Source organism: Notothenia rossii (assembly GCF_949606895.1).
Source record: "Notothenia rossii genome assembly, chromosome: 1".
In the NCBI taxonomy this organism is placed as follows: Eukaryota; Metazoa; Chordata; class Actinopteri; order Perciformes; family Nototheniidae; genus Notothenia; species Notothenia rossii.
Genome location: NC_136912.1, coordinates 71,810,606 through 71,832,890, shown reverse-complemented (window position 1 = coordinate 71,832,890; position 22,285 = coordinate 71,810,606). Strand labels below are relative to the sequence as shown.

General features: G+C 40.0%; 1 protein-coding gene across 3 annotated transcripts in view; it reads left to right on the top strand.

The window, feature by feature from the left end:
• The window catches only part of LOC307022916 (BMP/retinoic acid-inducible neural-specific protein 3-like), a 67,588-nt gene extending 48,240 nt beyond the window's left edge, over positions 1–19,348 (top strand). For all 3 annotated transcript variants that reach the window (XM_079655848.1, XM_079655849.1, XM_079655850.1), the window contains 5 exons: positions 7,105–7,210; positions 7,393–7,629; positions 10,217–10,439; positions 14,574–14,916; positions 18,037–19,348. In XM_079655848.1, the coding sequence (XP_079511974.1) occupies positions 7,105–7,210; positions 7,393–7,629; positions 10,217–10,439; positions 14,574–14,916; positions 18,037–18,807 (1,680 nt within the window). In that variant the 3' untranslated portion in view covers positions 18,808–19,348. The remainder of the gene's footprint in view (positions 1–7,104; positions 7,211–7,392; positions 7,630–10,216; positions 10,440–14,573; positions 14,917–18,036) is intronic.
• The last annotated feature ends 2,937 nt before the right edge of the window (positions 19,349–22,285 follow it).

The following is a 22,285-nucleotide window of genomic DNA, read 5'->3' as shown; positions in this document are numbered from 1 at the left end:
TTTTAGAGAAGGGTGAACTATAAGCCTGAATTACATAACATTTTATACCTAAAAACATAAAAGCCACAATAAATAAATCACAATTATTCTAGTTATTTTTACCTCCCGTATTGCTTTCAACCCACCAGCTTTTATGGTGTTGTTACGTCACTAACTGTAAGCTTGTCACATACAGTCTATGGTCACTCAGAGTAACCTACAGTTAATTTAGCTGCTGGAGAAGAAAGATCAGGGGGGGGGGAGGGGGGGAGAGAGCTGTGGTTGATGGGCCATTAGTTGTGTAAATACACAGCTGAGAGCTGCCGTTTCATTCAGACTGTTTAAAAAATGGTAACAACGGACTATTTTTCTTAGCGGATGCATGTCAATTTAAATCAATAAATACAACTATTTTTTAAATCAATAAAAACTTTTTCTAAATCCATAAAAGCATTTCAATTAATATTGGGAGTCATGTCGTTACTTTGTTGAGAATGTGGCCATGTAATAAGCGGGATAATTTGCAGCGACTTGTTCCTTATGGGGAAAATAACACCCTTCATCCAGATGAGGATCCCTCCGCTACACTTTGGGATCCTGATCGACCGACGAAGCTCCATTTAAAATATACATATTTTTGGTGAATTACTGAGTTTAGGCACGTTAATAACGTTTTAATGAAGTTGAATACAGTATATTCATATGTTTCAGTGATTTCATGTCAATTCGGCGAACATAAACATAAATGATCGTGGTGAAGATGATGATTAAATTAGGATTAAAAATCGAGAGCCGGGCTGCATTTCCTCCCGTTCGTTTTTTTCGAATAACAAAATTATTTTGTTAAATAACAACATGGTGATGTTTTGTAAATGATTACATGTCTCTTATTTAGCACAGTAGTATGATATCCGTGACATATGGATCTTAACAAAGTTCCGCTGTACATCCAGCATACTGTATCTCACTTTATCTCACATGAGCTCCAGTGTGGAACCCCACTGCACCCCCTGGTGGATCAATGATCCATTGCATCTGGCTTCATTATAATTACATTTATCTATCACGGGGGCGGTCTCAAGTCAAGCTGGAGGTTTTCCCTTGAGCGAGGGCAGATCACGTACCAATCACGGCCCTCGCGTTTCAAACTGTCTGAAATGAATCGCTACATCTGTAAGAGTGATTAATGTATGATTACAATTGCTTTTTAAAGTCAAAATCAACAAATTTGCCGAGCTCCGCTACAACTACGGGTAGCGATGAGAAGTGAGGCAGGGACGAGCTCTGCCTCTCGTAAGCCCACAGTAACTTGCTGGAGCGCGGGCACTAATTTAGCGCAGGCACTTATTTTGTGAGCGCGCTCAAGCCAGTTACTGTGGGGTGAGGTGAGGCACAGATGAGCTCTGCCTCACCTCAGAATGTGTCACCCCACAGAAACTGTCTGGAAAGTGGGCCCTAAGTAATGTTTGTAGATCCCTTTATTAAATCTATCCTCGCCATCCATAGTCTCTAAATAACTTATTTAACGTATATATGATATTTGGGCTTGCTGGTCTAATCATATAACGGCAATGAAAAAAGCAGCAGGAGAGGCAGCCATAACCTCTGCCGCACTGAAGGGGGCGCACATGAGCCTACAGGTTCTTGTTGCTACTGTTATTCTACGCAGAGACGGTAGACACAAACAACAAACTAGACTTTTGAAACTAGAGGAAGATAAGGAGGACTTTTACAAAAAACAAATAGAGATTGTTGTCCAGAAGGAGAGCATGGACTTCATCTTCAAGTCAAGGTAAGACCACAATTGTAATGAACATGGGATCATCTTACTAAAAAAGAACAATCCAATATTTAGATTTTGGGTATCCTTTTGTTGAACGGTCTGTTTAAAATGAATTGAAGCATCAGACTAAAAGAGCTTTTGAAAATAACCGAATATTTTGATTAAGGTCAAAATATAATATTTGTAAATCTGACTCTGAAAGAGTCAGTGCCTCACCAGCCATGAACCTCACCGCACGTCACTGGTATGCGTCCTCGTGTGGCCGGGGCCTGAGTCCCTCCCGGATGACTGAACTTCTCACCTTATCCCTAAGGGGAAACACCCTGCGGAGAAAACCCATCTCGGCCGCTTGTATCCATGATTTCGTTCTTTCGGTCATGACCCATACTTCATGACCATAGGTCAAAAACTGGCCCGGTAGACAGAGAGCTTTGCGTTCTGGCTCAGCTCCCTTTTCGTCACAACGGTGCGGTAAAGCAACTGCAGTACCGCTCCCGCTGCTCCGATTCTCCGGCCCATCTCACGCTCCATTGTTCCCTCACTCGAGAACAAGACCCAGAGATACTTGAATTCCTTCACTTGGGGTAAGGACTCATTCCCTACTTGGAGTGGACAATCCATCGGTTTCCTGCTGAGAACCATGGCCTCAGATTTGGAGGTGCTGATCCTCATCCCAGCCGCTTCACACTCGGTTGCGAGATTTTGCAAATGATGTCATGTAACTAGTACCAAGCCAAACTAGATTTATTTTAGTTAAAATACCATTTACTTTATCTACTGGAGACATATGGCCGACTCAAAAGTAATCTAATCTCAGTGTTTACAGACTTTGAATAAGCAAGGTAGCTTAAAAAGGTATAAAATTTAGAAATAATGAAGCCCATTAATATTGTTCGAATTACATTTGAGTTTAATTGACTAATATATACTTGTTTAAATGCTCTTGAATACACTCTTCTCCAAAAGATTGTATTCAAAAACAAACATAAGACCTTCTGCTCATGTCCCTCTTTTTATCCTTGTTAAAAAGTGGCAGACTAGCTTTGATTCTGAACATGAAAATCTACAAAATCAAAGTGTATGATTTCTGGTTTTAAGGATTTAAGATGTACCTCTCACTGCCAACTGGAGCTGCTTACATGGGAAGCTGCCCAGAAGAGCTTTATATGAAATCCTTCTTTGAAAGAAAGAAGAACAAAATGACCATTGCTGGAAGAGTTACAACATATTGTTATATCCTAAACTACAGGATATCTGAACTATATAAGCTACATTAAAATATATGATGGCTAGGGAACTGTAGAGACCATGGTACAGTATATGCACCAAATGTAAGGCTTTACCACATTCAACATGGAATTATATGGACATATTATCAATAAAGAAAAATTGTAGCGACATTGTTTGTGTTTATCTTTGGTGATAACATTGCAATGCAATACCTAGCAGGTAATACATATATATTAACTATAAAATAAAAAGGCATTCGCAGAGCGCAGTCCTCTGTCAAGGCCGATGGTGCGTTCAATGCTCCAAGGATGGTCCCATTTTCCAAGTTGGAAAGTCATTCTTCCGACTTTGAAGTGCGATGGACATGAGCATGAACGATTATTGGAAAATTTAAAATAACATAGAGGCTACAAAGAAAATGTGTTTTATCGCTCAAAGCATTTAAAGAACATGTTTGCAGTTACAGAAATGTTCCCAGTTCTTTATAATAATTATAATTACTGAGCACAAATGCCTATTCCTGCAATGGGTAACTATATACTCTGTCATCAGCTCTCTTATTTATTTGTTTTCCCTTGGCCAACATTTCATCCAGTTTGATAACAATCAGGTTAGCCACATTTCCATAATATTGCTAATAGACAAGGAGACAGAAAAAAACGAAAAAAAAACAGAACTTCCTGGGCATAGGTAAATACAAATGTTCAATATACAATAACCTCATATCAAATAAGGCCAAGAATCAGTAAAATCAATATAATGTAACACTGCTCTACCAAATAAATAAAGTGAGTCTTGAAACATTTAGACTCTTTGTGCATCTTTTAACTCTATGTAGAGTGAACGCAATATAAACAATTTATAATTCAGAGTTGAAATGTGTCTGTTGCATTCAGGTGTCATTTGCACAGTAGAAAAATGCACCAGAAGGACATTATTTCCTTGTTATAAAACAATGACTATGGTGATAAAAATAAAATGGGAGATGACGCTTTTTATCAGCCTGCTTGTGATGAGATATAATCTTCACCCATCGTGAGCACATAAAGTCCGGAGGAAGCTCCGTGATGAGCACATATGGTGAGGGGGAAGATAAATGAATCTTGTGAGACACAGCTTGTGATAGGTTTCTGCCTCCGGTGTCACCTTCAGGCTGCATGGGGTTAATAGGGCTACGTAGCGAAGAATGACCCTCCTTTCTGTCTCTTTCATTCCTCGGAAAAACAGCGGCAGTAGGCTTGTAAAATGTAGCTTTCTCTGCTGTAGCAGAACATGAATCAGACTTCCTGCACTTATATCAAAGCTCCATCCTCACACAACATTGTGTTCAGGGAGGGTAGGGTATTTCATTTGCAGCTAAGGTGGGCGCATCAGAGGTGCCGAGAAAGATGCTTTTGTCTGTTTCATTTCTTGGGAATTAGGGTTTTCCTGTAGCTACAGAGAGGAATAGAAGAAGAGAGTGTGATTTCATGCTCCAAAGGCACTCATCTGGCGTAACTGACAGGTAGGAAGTGGAAAGAGGAGAGATTCACCTCCATCGCTGGAAAAAAGCGAGTCAGAGGAGCGATACATTCTTCTACACTTGTGCATTTCTTTGCACAGGACGTTGACCTACCAAGCAGCGGAACAGATACAACTAAGCACTTTTCTGCATGAATTTGTAATCGAACAAGTTTAGGTGAATAACAGAGGGCTGGCGAGGCGGAGACCCCCCTGCTGTCTCCATGCAAAAGGGGAAATTGAAGCTCATTTTGGAGGAAAAGCCTGTTACTATTGTTGTGTGGTGGGGATTGGTTGTGGATATGTAGGCTCCCTTGAAAGATTCACGGAGCAGAGCTAAGTCTGGGATCAAGCCGGCTTGTTTGTACAATGAGTAATGAGCCCATTTGTTTGAGAGCGTCAGGGATCAGTTTTGTTACGATTTGAGTACTTGACTAAATCGATGACAATGTCCACATCTGACTGAGGCCATATTTGTCAGTCTGTCTGAACAGTAATGAAAGAGACTATAGACTTGAATGAGGAAACATTAGTATTGCATTGTGGTCTATTCACAGTTGATAAAAGCATGTTTGTGTTGTTGATCTGACTCAATCACAGAGTAGACAGAAGGCTGACTTGATAATCTTTTATATCAGTTAAACCTTTTTAAGTTTCACCTTTTTACGGAATATAGGGACACTATTTACACCTTTTATTTAAGTAGTGTACCACTGCCTCATTACATTTCAGACAAAAATGGCAGTGATTATCACCAACATTTACAGCTTTTGATGCAGTGAAGCTCATTGTTTTGGTTTTGGGACCCATCGCTGTAAATAACATTGATTTTGGGTGAAGAAACCCCCCATTTCTACCAAACAAGCTGTGATAAATTCCCACTACCTGAATTGCAGCTAGCTCTTGATTACATGTTATGATCTTAAACATGATAGTTCACTGAGGAGCTGGTAGAAACCAAACAAGAGAAAAAACAACTCTTTTAGGCAGTGGGCAGCAACTCCTTAAAACAGATGCACCTGTGCTTAAGTGTTTCTTAATATATAAACATTGGGGTCTCCTAGTTAATATCATAGACTGTATATATAAGGGGTCATATATTAGGCAGGAATCAGAGCTGCACTCATGTATTTAGCATTGTAGTTGAAATCAAAACAAGTTATTCCATTATGTACCCAAAATCTGAAAGAAAATGTAATAACTCTATAGATTATTGCAAGAGACCCACATGAAATAATTTACCAGACCATCGATCTTCAATTTTTGTACGACTGACTCACTAGACAGACGCTCATGCCCACTCAGTCCTTGAAGTTTAACTATAACCACTTCTTAACATGTCAATATGTCAGGCAGTATGGCACTAGCCTTTATTGGCAAACAATCCTTTTGCGCTCAATATGTTGGATGCCGGATAAATAATTATAATTAAACAAAAAAATGTTTTATCATTTGTGAGTATTTTGCTCTCAAGTAATTAGTTGGTAATATACTCCTGGGACTCTAGCACATTAAAGTTCCTATAATTAAATAAAACCACAAATATTCCAAAGAAAGGGTACAAATCTAGCAACAGTTCAAGTATTTGCTTCAATCTCTCAGCCATGTACCAAGGTACAGGTGGCCAATAATGTCCTATTACATATTTGTAATATACCACAATGTATCTACAGTGAATAGCAGCTGCTATGCAAAGCGGAAATTGAATACTCTGCTCATCAGTCAACGTTTTGCCATATGGCATATCATATGGCATATCAAATCATTCCTTATAAGGATTCAATATTCATGTGGTCTGAAACCCAGGGTTGTTTCTCATTTCCTCACATTCATATCAGCATTAGAAAACCCCATGAGGGAAACAAGGGATTTATAATGTGATAGTCATATTATTGCTGAAGAATTGAACTCAAATTATCTTCATTTCCTTTTCTCATTCACAGAAGATATGTATTATTTCTCTATCAAACCCCTTTATTCTGGATTAGGGTTTTCATTAAAAAGCCTCTGTTTTCCCTGCATGCAACACGGGCATCATTTGAGTACCCAGGCCCTTCAGCCCTTTATGATTGTGTTACTGATCGACTGACCCTCATTGTCTCACCTCATCCATCCGTCACTTTAAACCAACTGTCCTCTGACAAGCCTGAGCAGGACAAATTGCTGAACAAAGTATGGTGTCCTAGAACCACAAAGAGAGAAAAATGAGAATCAGTTAGATGCCCTCCGCCGTGTCAAAGCAAGAAAAAGGAGAGCGTTGAAATAAGATCTCTTCTTGCAAATGAAGTGAAAACGGATGCTTTGCTGGAATTGCTCTGTGGCAAAAAGGTCAATCGAAAAAACTTCAATCATGGACTAGACAAAAAAAAAAAGGTGTATCATTCTCGCAGAATAACGAGAGAAGGAAACCAATCTTTATTCCAGTTTTCTGTTTGACATTCACAAGTACATATTATTATGCAGAAACCATTGTGATTCAACCTAACACAGAAAGCCATTACACAAGGCATATTCTTCCCATCAAACTTATTTTTTAAATCGGATGTATAGAAACAACATTTAAAAAATGTAGTATCATTTTACAAAAGAGCTTTTTGTTTGTTGTTGCCCAGGTGACGGAGACCCGCACAGGTCCTCTTGGATGCAGTAACTATGACAACCTTGACTCTGTTAGCTCTGTGCTGGTTCAGAGTCCTGAAAATAAAGTCCAGTTACAAGGTTTGTCTAATTTGTACCACTTTCTTGTGTAATTAAAGATAATTTTGGAAAATATGTACTTTGGATTACCAACATAACATACAGATTAAGAGATTGTGTTAAGTAAATGAGTTCAGGCAGCATTATATTGTCATGAAAATGTCACTTCCTACATTTGACAATTGTAAACCTTGGTTTCCCAGGCCTGCAGGTGATCCTCCCTGACTACTTGAGAGAAGGTTTTGTGAAGGCTGCTCTCAGCTACATAGCCTGTAACGGTGAGGGTGAATTCGTATGCAGGGACAATGACTGCTGGTGCCATTGTGACCCCAAGTTCCCAGAATGCAACTGTCCCTATTTGGACATCCAAGCCATGGAAAAGAGCCTGGAAAGGATCACAGAGACATGGGGGATACTCTATAAAGAGTTTGAGGAGTCAGGTAAGAAAGGCAAGACCATCATGGATTTGTACTTCTGTTCACGTTGCATGCCTCATCCTAAATGTAGGAGTAAAAACCTTTGGAATAATACATTTGAGAGGGAGTGATGAGGAATTCAAAGGTTTTATCTGTACCGTTAAATCTGAGTAAGCTTCCTATATATATTTTCCTCCCTATTCTGTGATTTATAGGTGCACCTATAGTGAATTGTTAGTTCTGGAAAACTTTTTGCATAGAGTGAATTGTAGAAACGGATAAAACAAATAAAATAAATGAATTGCTTCTGGCTCAGGTAGTTTCCAATAGGTCTCGAGCAGATTAATCAGCCATAAAACCCACTTATTGCCCGTCCAGCTTTTTATATCACAGGGGGAAGCAAAGTTTAGGCAGAAGCTCTTAGTCTAATGTTTGGTTATTATTGCTGTTCTAGGTCGCTCTGCCTTGATGATTATTACTCGGGTGAAATCAAAATGTCTGTCTTTTTTTCCACTACTTAGCTTTGGAAAAAAAGATCCTAAGTGCAATTACTTTTAAAGTTTACGTTATAATAGCTGGGTGTGAAGAGAGGGCAGGAGTGTGCCCAGAATACAGACACCCGCAAGTGTTATAGATGTGTCCTTCAGCGAGGGATATCACATGCTTCTAGCCGGCTGATTTATCAGCAGAGGGAGATACCAGGAAGTGGAGGACCATTGAAAAAGATGGAGTTCAAATATAAACTCCCACACTAGTTTGGTTAACCTTGAACCAAATGACAAAACAGGTGAAAATAAAAATTGCAGTGTTTTTCAGGGTTTTATTTAACTCATTGTTAAAATATGTGGCATTTGCATTCAGAATGAATATAATTGACTGGGTTTATGTGCCATTTATGGAGCAATAAGTGCAGATAATCAGTGTGACAAAAAGCGTCATATTTCATTTTCATTTTAAATAAAAAAGAAGTCTCTGACATAATAAACACATTGGCCAGTTGTAAAAGGAGAAAAGTACATTAAGGAGATTAATCTTATGGTGATACATAGGACAACGTTCATGATTGTCACACTTGCATTATTACAAATAGCTTCAGTCATACTGTCATTAGTAATCTGTCAACTAATCAGCGAGGTTATATTCAGCATTTAAAAAAGATAACATATAATGGTCTTTCTATTCATGACACTTAAACATAAATGTTACCCTGTGTCACAAGAACAAACATCCCATTTCAATTGTTTCTGGTGTAAAGTGGACACTATTGTCTTTTACCATCTCATTCATTATGGAAGTACGGAGTCCTGGAGGGTTCATAGAGAGAAAAATAAATAAAACGTGGCCACGTTTTACTTTCTCGTTCGCACGAGTTGATAAAGCGTGAGCACGAGTTAATAAAGCGTGGCCTCATTTTATTTAAATTGAATTTTATGAAGAATATGCCCGGTCGCCAGGGCGTGTGTGTGTGTGTGTGTGTGTGTGTGTGTGTGTGTGTGTGTGTGTGTGTGTGTGTGTGTGTGTGTGTGTGTGTGTGTGTGTGTGTGTGTGTGTGTGTGTGTGTGTGTGTGTGTGTGTGTGTGTGTGTGTGTGTGTGTGTGTGTGTGTGTGTGTGTGTGTGTGTGTGTGTGGGCATTTGTTTATGATAGTATCGTTCGTTCCGGTGCACTCCGGCAGGACTATAGCACATCGAGATTAAGATTAACTAATTTCTTTCTCTTGGGAATACACATATAACTATGGAGAACCAGATTTGTGTAAATTACTGTTCGTGGTCATTTGAAAACAAATGCCTTCTCAGATTCTGCTGTGTTACACGTTACTGCCTCCAGTGCCCTGTACGACGGAGCCAGTTCAACAGACCCTGGATATGTTTGATTTACCCGGCTTAACTAACCCTAACAAACGCGATGTCACTAAGCGGTCCTACGAAGCTGGTTATCAACTCAGTAAATCAACCAGGGTTTATTTTTCTCTCTATGAACCCTCCAGGGCTCCGTATGGAAGCTTTTGGTTTATTTTTTATTTTTACTGACATAGTCAAATTCTTTGAGTTACATTTAAAAGCACCACCTGCTAGATGCTGTACCAGAATTCAAGGTAAGATCTACATGTCAAGCCCAAATAGAAAAGCCTGCAAAGGTCTGACGAATTTCAAAGGGCTCTTCAAAAGCAACTGAGAAGCAAAGCATATATTGCCTCAAACTGAATGACACATCTGTTGCATCCTTTGCATTGTATAGCATCACACAATCAAAAGAGCACTGGTCCAAAGATAAATTGAGCGTTGAGGTGGTCCTTTAAAGGTTTTTAAGCACACCACGTTGTATGATAATCATTGACATAAATTATGTGAAAGAACAGAAATTAAAAAAGGATATAAACACAGGACAGAAAAAAAAACAGTAAGGCAACATAGATATAGTATATTTTGTGTCAAGGTTCCATTATGTGTATGTAAAGGTAAAATACCACAACTCATACTCTTTAATAAGGTACCAGTGAATCAGCATTTATAATGTAAATACCTTATATTGCATAAGAGGAAGTCAACATCCAATAAAACAATTAGATATCGCCTTGTAAAATATGTGTCTTTTTGTTGTTGTTACAGATGAATTCAAGGCGTTCTACTCAAGACTTCCGCAGAACTATTTCCTGAATGTGTCAGGCATACAACACTTGTGGGCGTTGGACAACTTGTTCCAGTGGCGTTATGAGCAGCTGGAGAACAGCATGCAAGTCCTCTCCAGTAGAGCCCAGAGAGTCATCTTCAAGCTCTTCAGTCTCAGTAAAAGATGTCAGCGCCAGCCCCAAGTCCACCTACCGAGAGAACGGTGAGCAATGAAACACTCATCTTATGTGCAATGCAACTATGTATGCCAGATATATTTTTTCACAATTTGACAAAGCTTTGATGGTTTTATGTCAGCTTTGATCTTCATTCAAACTACTGCTGCCTATATTTTTTATTTAGTTAAGAAAAAAAATGGTATTGAAGTTCATTTTCCTTACTGTTTGATTTATATAACTCCATGTGATTCTGAAATGATTTGCCTAAAGCCACTCATCAACACGTCCTCCAGTTATTTCTGTAGACTAATCAAGGGATATAGGTGGAAGTAACAAAGCTGGCATTGCTGTGGTGGCATAGCCATTCAATGTATGGATTCATCATCTCTTTTTTTTACAGCCGTCACAAAGAAATATGTAGATCCTGCCCCATGTTGAAAGGCAGTAAAATGCCATTATAACAAGCCACACATCTACTGCTCACAAGCTTTCCTTTTTATAATCTTTATTTGGATCCTGAAATATTCATGGAATCAAGACATCCTTTAATTGGACTTCATTGGACATCTTCATGACATCCCTCTGCAACCCCATTCTCTGCTTTTATTTAATGGCCGTAAACAAAAAAATACCACTTCTTCTGCATATTAGAGGATTTATCAAACTCTGTATTGTTAGGCTTTAGTTTAGGGAATATTATAACCAAGTTGGTTAAATTGGGAAATACTGCCCTACAGCGAAACCAATGTTCACTTTTGTCAGAAAACCAAGTAAAGATTTTATAGAAACTATCTTCCACTGCAGCCTCTGAGACTTTTTGAGATGCTGTAACATCACCAACCTTCAGCTGCTGACAGAAGAGAGACATTTTTCACGTGCCGGCAAAGTCAATAAAATAAATACAAACAGGTCCTTTTGCGTGTTTTACAAATGCTAAACACATATTCTGAACATTCAGACTATTGCTTTAGATGAAATGAAATTCACATTCACACATTTCTTTGTCAGTGGACTTGATTGCTGAAGGTGATGGATCCAACCATTACTGTCAGTTACAAAACTTAAATCATCTACCGCTCTATTCAATGTCCAGTCCCTTTGTTTCTTCGCTTCTTCTTTGTTTCCTCTGTCTCAGTCCCGATCTGTGTTATTCTCGCAGCCGCCACATTGTCACAACACAGATTAATCTCTGATCTATGCAGCTGATATTTCCAAACACTTGGCAAGAAAAGAACTGGGAGCGCCATCGCCCAGGCAGTGTTTATCTATGTTATTACCGCCATGGCAGTTATAAAGCTTTCCCTTTCTTTTCCCTCTTCCCAGATATATCCATACTCAGAAGAAAGAGATTGAGAATGGGGTGTTTGTCTGTTTTGCCTTGGAGAGAAACGGAAGCTCTCGAAAAAATCCTCACTCTTATTTCAAAATCCTGTTTTAGGCACTTGAGATAGAGGGATATGTGATTGATTTTGCTTCCTGGGGGTTCTCCGCGCTGACAATTATGAGCGAATAAGCCAGTCGAAGCAGCAATCAGCTTGGCTTTTATTAGGCGGGTAATGATAACACTGAACAGCTCGCTTTGTGCTCAAACTTTTGCCATTAGGCATAACGATGAATATTGTCATTCATGTAGTGATTTCACTGCTTTTGGTTTAATCAGCTTAGAAAATGCCTTTCTTGTGTGTAGGCTTCAAGAAGAGGTGCCAATTGTGTGCATGTATGCCAAGTTGTTCAATGCTTCACTGGAAGAGTCCTCTCAATTCTTTTTTTTGACTATCAGAGAGTGCAATTATAATTTCACAACAAAGCAAGAAAAAGGGAAGGTTGAATAAGTTTTTAATTAACTTGTCAAGGGATAAGTAGATCAGACCAATTTCATCTTAGCAGCCTTACACTGTTTCAATTACATGATTTCACACTGAGGAAAAATTGCCAGAAGGCGTAATTATTGCATGTCATGACACTGGTATTTTCTTCCAGTTGTCTTGCTTGATTCAAGCTTCTGATTGACTGACTGTTTTGCCTCTGACAGAAGATCAATATAAGTTATTAGGAATGAATATTATTAGAAACAATACAATGTATTATTTACAAAAACAAATAAGGTGTAGCCCAGCTTGTTCATACTGTATGCTGCTTGATTCAAGCTTCTGATTGACTGACTGTTTTGCCTCCGACAGAAGATCAATATAAGTTATTAGGAATGAATATTATTAGAAACAATACAATATATTATTTACAAAAACAAATAAGGTGTTGCCCAGCTTGTTCATATAGTGCTGATGTGAGCCATAATATATCTACCCCCCAGTTCTTTACACATACGTACGTCCACTTGGTTTGTGGATGATTGTCGTGGTTTTTAGACATTGCTGTCTTTCTAACTGTTCTAACATGACAATGTGAAAAGCTAGGTCCATAAAGAATGGTTTGCCCAGTGTGGAGTTGACTACCGCTCAATTAATCTTAAACTTGGTAGATATATTTTAGATTAACTGGATCACCAACTGTAAAACAGGCCCTATAGCCCAACATCAGTTGTTGCTGAATAGGAGCAAATTCCTGCCATGTTCCCAAATAGTGAAAGCCAGGAACAACCAGCAAACTGCAGGCTGTTTAGAGCCAAATCATTTTTCTCAATGGATTGGGAATGGCATGGTTATTTATAACATGTGGGTGTAATATTTTGGTGTAGACACTTCTGGACAATAATTGTACATTACTTCAAGGAAACCTTGCACTCTGTCAAGGAATCCAAATATGTTTTTATTTGAAATTCCACCAACGTAAGGGAGGTCCCTTTTATCTTTTCCTTTATTAAATAGTATTTTATCGATAGAAACAGAAATTGAGTGTCCTTTGAAATTTTGGCTGAGTTGTTTTATTCAAAAAACAGTCACTGTACATTTAGCGGATTTATTTTCAGTGTCACTTGCTCTTATAAAAGCATCATATGAGTTAAAACAAAGACACTGTGATTTACAGCAGCTGTTTGTAGGAAGTGTAGGCAAAGGCTACGTACACCGGGGAACTAACAATACAGCCACAGTCTCGTCTTGGTGACAGCTTTGCTCTGCTGAAAGTGTCAGAGATGAAATGCCTTGTCCACAGGTAGCGCGTGATGGAAAGAAAGAGCCTTTCCGGATCATTTCCCATGACCGCTTTTTCCATTTGGGGGTTTTGATATTTAAATCAGTGATTCTCTGAATTCAGACTAGCTTCCAACTGCCAAGCACACAATATGATTTGGATACAATGGAAGGAAGCCCCATATGTAATCCAGCACACATTTTAAGATTAGCATAAAGTTTACCACAATACACCCTCATCAAAGAAAGAGGGTTCTTTTTTTTATGAAAGGAAAGCCAGCGGTATGTAGTGCAGTGTGTTCCCTCTCTTCAGCGAGCAAAGAGGATAAGAGGCATAAAGGGATCACAGTCAAGAAAGTGCTACAGACGGGAATCAAACTCGGGCCCACATGGGGGAATTACATGCCTGAGAGTCATTTACCCTGCGGCTGCAGCTGCTTCTAGTATTTATGTCACAAATTGATCAAAGACAACTTTCTCTGTCTATACTCTTGCGCTTTCTGTTCCTTTTCAAACTCCGAGGTTTGTGCTCACGTTCTTTGCTTGTGTACATTTCACTTTTTAATGCAACAAAAAACTGGTAGTCAACAGAAATGTCCGGCCAGCCTGCCTCAATAACAGTTATTTTTGCAAACCCTTCCATGGAATCTTAGGACAAAAGGTAGCTGTGACATTAAAACTAAGATTTAAACGTAGTGGAGCCAGTACATTCCAGTAGGACTGGAGGTCTAATGGTTCCAGGTTCCACATAATTGCATTAGGTTAGTTGAAACAATAGCATCAAGTTGAACCTATTCTTTTTTATTTCAACTTAATATTATTGCTTTCAACTAACCTAATACAATTATGAGTCATTTGTTCAACGTTTAAATGTAAACCATGCTTACTTGAATCCTCTGGGGCAAGCTGCGTGCTTTACATAATGCTGATGATGCCTTATATTTTTTAATGAGCAAGCTGTCTGCACACCCGACAGGTCTCCTGGACACAATAAAGCAGCAACCTATTAAACTAGCTCAACCTATAAGCCCTGTTCAATAACACTCCTCTTCTTCCTCTCTCTTTCGTCCTGTTTTTTCTATGGTGCAGGTCTCAGTCATACTGGCTGAGTCATATACAGTCCCTCCTGTATTGCTCAGAGAACAACCAGCTTGGTGCTTTCTCTGAGGAGCTCCACAGCTGCAGCTGCCGATACGAACACAGCCCCTGTCAGCTGCCCCCGCCGTGCTCCGTTGGGGAAGGCTCGGCCTGTGCTGCCTGTGCACCAGACAACCACACACGCTGTGGGAGCTGCAACCCCGGCTTCGCCCTGACGCAGGGGGCCTGCAGGTCCATGGTGGCTGACTCTACGGAGAACTACCTGGGATTTGAGACAGACCTCCAGGATTTGGAGCTGGGCTACCTACTGCAGAGAGCTGACCGCAGGCTAGAGGTATTTTTCTTTTAGCCTTTTGTTAAATCAAGTCAGCATGAGCTGAGCTGTCTTTCACACCAGTATCCTGAGGAGGATATACTCACTTATGTGAGCAACTCAGCATTAAAAAAGTCTTGCCCTTCTGGCTATTGAGGAACTTCATTGTTTCCCCATACTTTTCCACTTTTTCAAACACATTTTAGATGTTCTGAAAATCCATGGCAGGTTGTAGTGCATTGACTAGAAATAGGTTAGCTTTAAGGGTCATTCTTGACTTGGGAATTGGCAGATTGTTGCTTTTTGTTGCTTTCACAATAGCATTGAAGACCAAAGGCTAAAAAAGAACTGTGAGAGTGCAAAATGTACTTTCTCCTCAGATGTTCCTATTCTTTTGGCTTTGGTGTGTTCATGAGCTTTAAGTCGAAACGTTGGAACATGAGAGGGACAAATACAGATGTATGTATTTTATTTCTAAAAGCATTTAAAAAACATATTGATTTCTCAATGAAGGTTTCTCATTTCTCTAATTCCCCTCCTCGACTCCTACCCTCGTGTCTTAGTCCCTCCCACAGGGGATGCGATCAGGGGAATCGAGGAGGGGAACCGAGGAGAGAGGAAGGGAAGCAGCAGGCGGTTAGAGAAATGAGAACTCCTCTCCTCTGAGCGCTCATTTTAAAGAGACGTCCATTCATGATGACAGGAGGCACAGCCCTCTGTCTGATGGGCAGAACTGCGTTCATGATGACTTATATATTTACTTTTAATTCATTCACAGTGCGGTATAATGATAATTATAATAATGTTTGTAGATATCTACTAAGCATACAAATAAAGAGAGTAATGTAGGCCTGTTATACTGAGTGATATATATTATACACACTGCTCTGCTTTTGCCACGGACCTCACAGCTGTTCTCACTGTAAACATCGCGTCGTGATGAAAGCAGTTAAAGGTCCCATGTCATGCTTTTCCGAGCATTTTCCGAGCATGACATGGGACCCAAGAGCTCCAACAAGCCATTTAGGACAGAGAGTGAATACACATACTATACAGAGATGATGTATGAGATACCAATGTGATTTTGGAAAATTGCACAATATAAATCGATTTTAGTAGACCTCAACAATGGAATTATGATCAGTAGAAATGGCCATGATATGGGACCTTTAATAAAATAATATCCAGGGGATGCATGCAGAGCTGTCATTGGCTGAGATAAGTCCGGCCGTGCGTCACGACTCTTTGAAAAATCACTGTTGCTGGAAATACATCCGTGGATGAGCCGCGGAGGAGACATCAGTGTATCCTCGATTATAGCTCCTCCAGAGAGCCTACTCGATGCTCGATCCTCGATGTGCATTTAGAGAAATTAGATGTCCTTCAACATGGCGCGCTGAAATCCATTTCCTGGGGCCTCATTTATAAAGCATTGCGTAGGATTGGCGTGGGAAGGTTGCTTGCAAAGCAAATAAATATGCACCAACACTTTCCGATTCATAAAAGACTGCGTACCGGCGTAGGACCTGCGTGTGGCACGTCTTATGCCGGTTTCCCTTTATAAATCACAATCAACTCGAAATGTGGCGCAGCTTTTGAGGGCTTCATGTAACGCCCATATTTGCCTATAAATAGTCAAAGAAACGCCCATTCATTCATTCATTTTGACTGACTGCATGAAGAAGATCGCAGGAAATGACGACAGAACAACTAAAAAAGACATCTCACACCGTGTCAGATTTTGGTTATTTTGGGGAGGTCGAGATAATTTGAATATTGTTTGGTGGATGCAGTTTGAACCAGAGTAGCAGCATGGAGGTCGGATAGTCACCAAAATAAATAAATAAGTTGTCCGAAAAAGGTTGATGACAAAAAGATTACACATAGCCTAACCTTCCTCAGGCAGTGTGTTTGTACCGGGGACAGTCGACACCCCCTTGATGAGAAACTGTAAGAAATGATCAGGGAGTCCCTCCGGAGTGGAGTCATGACGACTGGATCTGAATAATTGTTTTGTATTTGGTGGTTTGTGTTCCAGCTGTCGATCAGCAACTATATATCCATAATCCACCAGTTAAAGGAAATACAACTAATGTGTTGTGTTATATTAGCTGTACAATTGACCACATATGGTGTTCTTAGTTCCCATACCTCCTGTGTTTTACGAGCGACTTATCAAGTAGGATATTGGCGAACGGCATAAAACATGATTAAACACGATAGTATATAAAACCATGCTTGTATCGATGCAACCTATAGAAATTTAAAACGGCGTCAGTTTAAAGTAATTCTGTCCTTCTGTTTACCGCATCATTTATGAGAAAACATTTCTTAACAAGAGAACATAATCGATAACATTTCCGTATTTATTTATTTCTCCAAGTTATGTTTTTGTGTGCACTGAGGAGTCTCAAACAGGCGTTTGGTTAATCATTTTAAGATTGGCTTTAATCAATGTTTGCAAATGAATTATTCATATATGATAAATGAGAGGTAACATTTTATTTATGGTATTATTTCCACATATTTCTCTCCATTCTTCCTTCTGCCAACGGTGTCGCAGTTTCTCGTCTCTCTTTGTGCATCGTGCGTACGCATGGGTCAGAGGGTCGCACATTTTCCCGTCAATTTATTTGTTTATAAATCGCAAACAGTGCGTAGAAACTGGCATACGCCATCTTTTTGCGTACGCACGTTTATAAATGAGGCCCCTGGTCACTACCGGAGGACCGAGGATTCGAGGAGTCAAGGAGGGGAAATTAGAGAATTGAGAAACCTTCAGTGTGTTTCAACTAAAGTTCATTTTGCAAGTTGGAACGTGTCCATTCAAATAACTCATAACATAACATGAAAGCCCAAAATGGGGTTCTTACTTGGCTCCTGCTACACCCTTTCCGAAAGTTTCATAAAACGTGTTTTTTTCTGTAATCTGCCTGTTTCTATTTTAACCAGATGTATTGCATTTTGTCTCCTTATGAGACATTGCAAAAAGATATACCATACCGTATGTATGATTTTTCTTTTTTTTTAACACCCGATCGCGAGTTTAAAAAAAAATGTTGATACAATTAACTTCTGCATGTATTCAGTGTGTTCATGACTGCTGTAAGTCTATCCTGTCTTCATGTCTGTCTCTGATAGGTCCATGCGATCTTCATCAGCAATGACATGCGACTGAACAGCTGGTTTGATCCATCGTGGAGAAAGAGGATGCTGCTGACGCTGAAGAGCAACAAGTACAAGTCCAACATGGTCCACATGCTGCTGGGAGTATCCCTCCAGATCTGCCTTACAAAGAACAGTACCCTGGAGCCTGTCCTCACCCTCTACATCAACCCCTTCGGAGGGAGCCACTCAGAGAGCTGGTACATTCCTGTCAATGAGAACAATTTTCCGGACTGGCAGGCCACCAAGTTGGACCTGCCTTTCGAGTGCTATAACTGGACTCTGACACTGGGCAACAAGTGGAAGACATTCTTTGAAACCATTCATATCTACCTTCGGAGCAGGATAAAGACTCAAACTGGAGTGAATGACAGCTTATATTACGAGCCGTTAGAAGTGACAGATCCCGCTAGGAACCTGGGTTATATGAAGATCAACAGCATCCAGGTCTTTGGCTACAGCATGCACTTTGATCCAGAGGCGATCCGTGACTTGATCTTGCAGCTGGACTACCCGTACACCCAAGGGTCCCAGGACACTGCCATGCTTCAGCTGATGGAAATTCGAGACCGGGTGAACCGGCTGTCCCCTCCTGGTCAACAGAGGTTGGACCTGTTTTCTTGTCTTCTGCGCCACCGGCTCAAAATGACTGCAAGCGAGGTGGTTCGCATTCATGCCACCTTACAGGCTTTCAGCTCACGTCTGCTCAACACAATGGATTATGAGACCACCAAGTTATGCAGTTAACAGATACTTGAGGGATGTCGGGACTGTACACAGCCTCAAGGAGAACTCCTGGACATATGAAGTGCCCGTGGGGTGGAGATGATTACGGGTGTGTTTATGGATTACCTAACTGTAGGGTAAATCAGGAGAGAACCGACTGTGGACAGCTGAAGATTGTACTTATTGGGTTGTTTTGGTTTCTGTTTTGTGGCAACCTTTTTCAGTGCTATATGATTGATGGTGGATCACCGAGAAAACGCACAAGAACAAACTCTTTAACACAATAGTTATATTCATTACAAATTCAAATTCAAATTCATAAAAGTTGAACCATCCTGTTTCAATATGACTCTGCTCACTTCTAGTGCAACTACCAGTGCCAAATGAATGGACATTTTATGGTAAAATGGTACTGTCTGTTTGTTTGTAACTTTTATATGTTATTTTGCTTTAGTGACAGTGCACTTTCCATGAAGACAAGAATGCAGTGGTGTAAGTCAGTATTTTGTAGATAAATTGATATTAAAACATCATGTTATAAAAAATTCCAGCTGTTGGAATATTTGTCATCATTCATTTAGCTAGCTTTCTTTACATACATTTCATGAAGTAATTGCATACACTGTAAGCAGCCTTTTCAAACATCAATCTAAAGCTGTCACTGATCTTGGATGGGTAACTGATACACTGATTAGTCTCCATGTTACTCCATTAGTAATGATTAATCGACTGAGACACACGCCTACATTTCTCCTATATCCCTTTCAAAGGCGATTTTTAAATCTGCCCATCTTTTAGAAAAAACAGCCCTTGTTTAAGTTAAACATTACTTGTTATCCAAAGGCAAACTAGTGTATAATTGAAATGATGCAATCTGGACAGAGCAAGACAATCATTTACAGTATATATGAAATCTCAAATACAGTGATTTAGGCTACTACACAATGCGGATTGGAAGTGAGTAAAAGGCAGAGGTCAGCTACAACAGGGGTTCCCAAACTTTTCAGCCCACGACCCCCAAAATAATTGTGCCCCCCCCCCACCCCCCGCCACGTAAATTGTGGGGGGGGTTGTTAGTGAATTGTCAACGGGGGGAGACATTCTACAGATGGCCAGTCCGCCCCTGAAAAATGTATGCACACGTTATTATTAATGCACTCATTAAGGCTTCTTAATGAGTGTGACACATCGGATTTGTATTGCTATTATTAATAATAACGTGTGCATAGGCCTTTTTCCAGGGGCGGACTGGCCAACTGTAGAATGTCTCCCCCCCCGTAACATACCGCGACCGCTGATGCACCATGTAATCAGAGATATCGTTCGAAAGCTCCGTCTCTCCTGCACAATCTCATTGGATCCAAATATGGTCATTTCCTTTGTATCAGCAACCAATCGTGAAAGTACAAAGGGGTATTAAACTAAAAAACTAAATCTCGTTGGCTGGTGTCAATTTCTGACAACGTGATTTGTTCAGATGCGTCACCTGGTCTGCTAAAACACTTCTTGGTTTAGCTTTTGCTGGAAATTTAAATCTCAAAATGGCAAGAGAACAGCGAAAAAAACATTCACAGAGAAGACGACAACAATTGTCACTTGCACAAAGCGAGGTTAGAAAAAAAACAAATGCCCCTACAAATAGAATAAAATGATGTGGGAAACACTGGATAATAATAATAATAATTAAAGCTGCAAGCAGCATTCAGCTGGTCTTTGACGCACCGCAGGCTGTTGTCCACACGTCGACGTGTCACGCAGGAGTTTTCTGGACTCGGCCGTTGGCAAACATGGGAAGTTTTAGGCTGATCGGACAATGTATTTAGGAGTTACAGCAGTATCATAAACATTGTGTTTGATGGAGAGTGATCTGTCGCTATGGCAATGGAATTTGATGACACCCCATAATACGCCTAGATGTGTTGAGGGCTGCATCGTTATTAAACCTGTGAAGTTTTGGGCCGTTTGGAGCATGTTAACTGGAGTTATGAGAAAACCCTGTTTCACAGCGACCATTTTGTTACCATAGCAACGACATTTGACGAAATCTCAAAACTGACACATATATGTCTCGAGGGCTTGACCGTTAGCACACATGTGAAATTTGAACACTTTTTTACCATTTACACAGGAGTTATAGCAATATCGTGCTTAACGGCGAGGGATGCGTTGCCATGGCAACAACTTTTGAGGAAAACTCACTATTGTCATATTGAGGTGTCGAGGGTCGGACCATTAACTGTCATCTGAAGTCTGGTGCAGTTTGGAACATTTTCCATTGACTTAAGACAAGATTGTGTTTTATGGCGAGGGATGCGTTGCCATGGAAACGGCATATGGTGACATCCCATAATTGACATAGAGCTGTTGAGGGCCGGACAATTAACCATCATCTGAGGTCTGGTGCCGTTTGGACGATTTTCTACTACGCCCACGTGACTGGGCTCGCGCGGACTTTCTGCCGTCATGATTTCCGTTGTTTTCCCTGTTTTGGGTGTGTTTCGCAGGTTTATCGGTCGCTGTGCGACCGATTTCAATAGGATCTTCGTCGACCTCAGGTCTCAGACCCTAATAAATATAATTGTTTTAATTTTTAATTTTTAATAATTGTTTTATTTTTAATCATCTCGCGGCCCCCCCTAGGGGTCTCGCGACCCCCACTTTGGGAACCCCTGATCTACAACACACTATTGTTGAGGGCAGGATTGTAGGCCATTCAAACTTTCAAGACCAGTGAGAGAAATGGTAATGTTTGGGAAGATCTCTCTCTGCAATGTATTTAGCAAATATCAAGTTGACCATACACACCAGCTGTGTTGTCATTTGTGCCTCACACTACACACTTACACAAAAATACATGCTTTGTATTTGGCAATAAGCTTTGTCAAATATGTTTTGAGTGCACACAAAAGTAAGGCTAAACAGATCCAGTGCAGACACTGATAGAAGACAGCAGCTGCTGCTATTGTGTTGCTGATGAGCTGCTTCTATTTCATGGCCAGTTTCAACAAGGTGATGAGACCAAATACCAATTAAGCTCAGACAGCACACAGCACTTTCGGTCCAACCCGAGTGCACGTCAGCTCAAACAACTATTGTTAAAATGTGCATGCAAGACATGCATTGTATCAGTGTGGAGTCAAACAGGAGCATTTATTTGCCATGCCATTTTTCACTAATTGGTTGTTGTCTTTTCCACAACATTTAATCAATCTTTCCCTAACCTTTGTAGATTGTTTTAATAAGGTAAATAGCATAATGTCAGTTTATTTGCCATATTACAAATCTTTGCATTAGCTGAAGTAAAAACGTAACTATATTATTAAAGCACAATAGTTTCCATGCATTTACATTTTAGGGATAACCAATGGCTGAGGTGCATTAATAAAATCTGACGTTATCTAAACCTTAACATCCCCATTCATTCAAACGCAGGTCATGACCAACGTTTGTCAATTCAAAACCAATGGCAGTATGTCAGTGTGAAGTGACGAGACGAAGC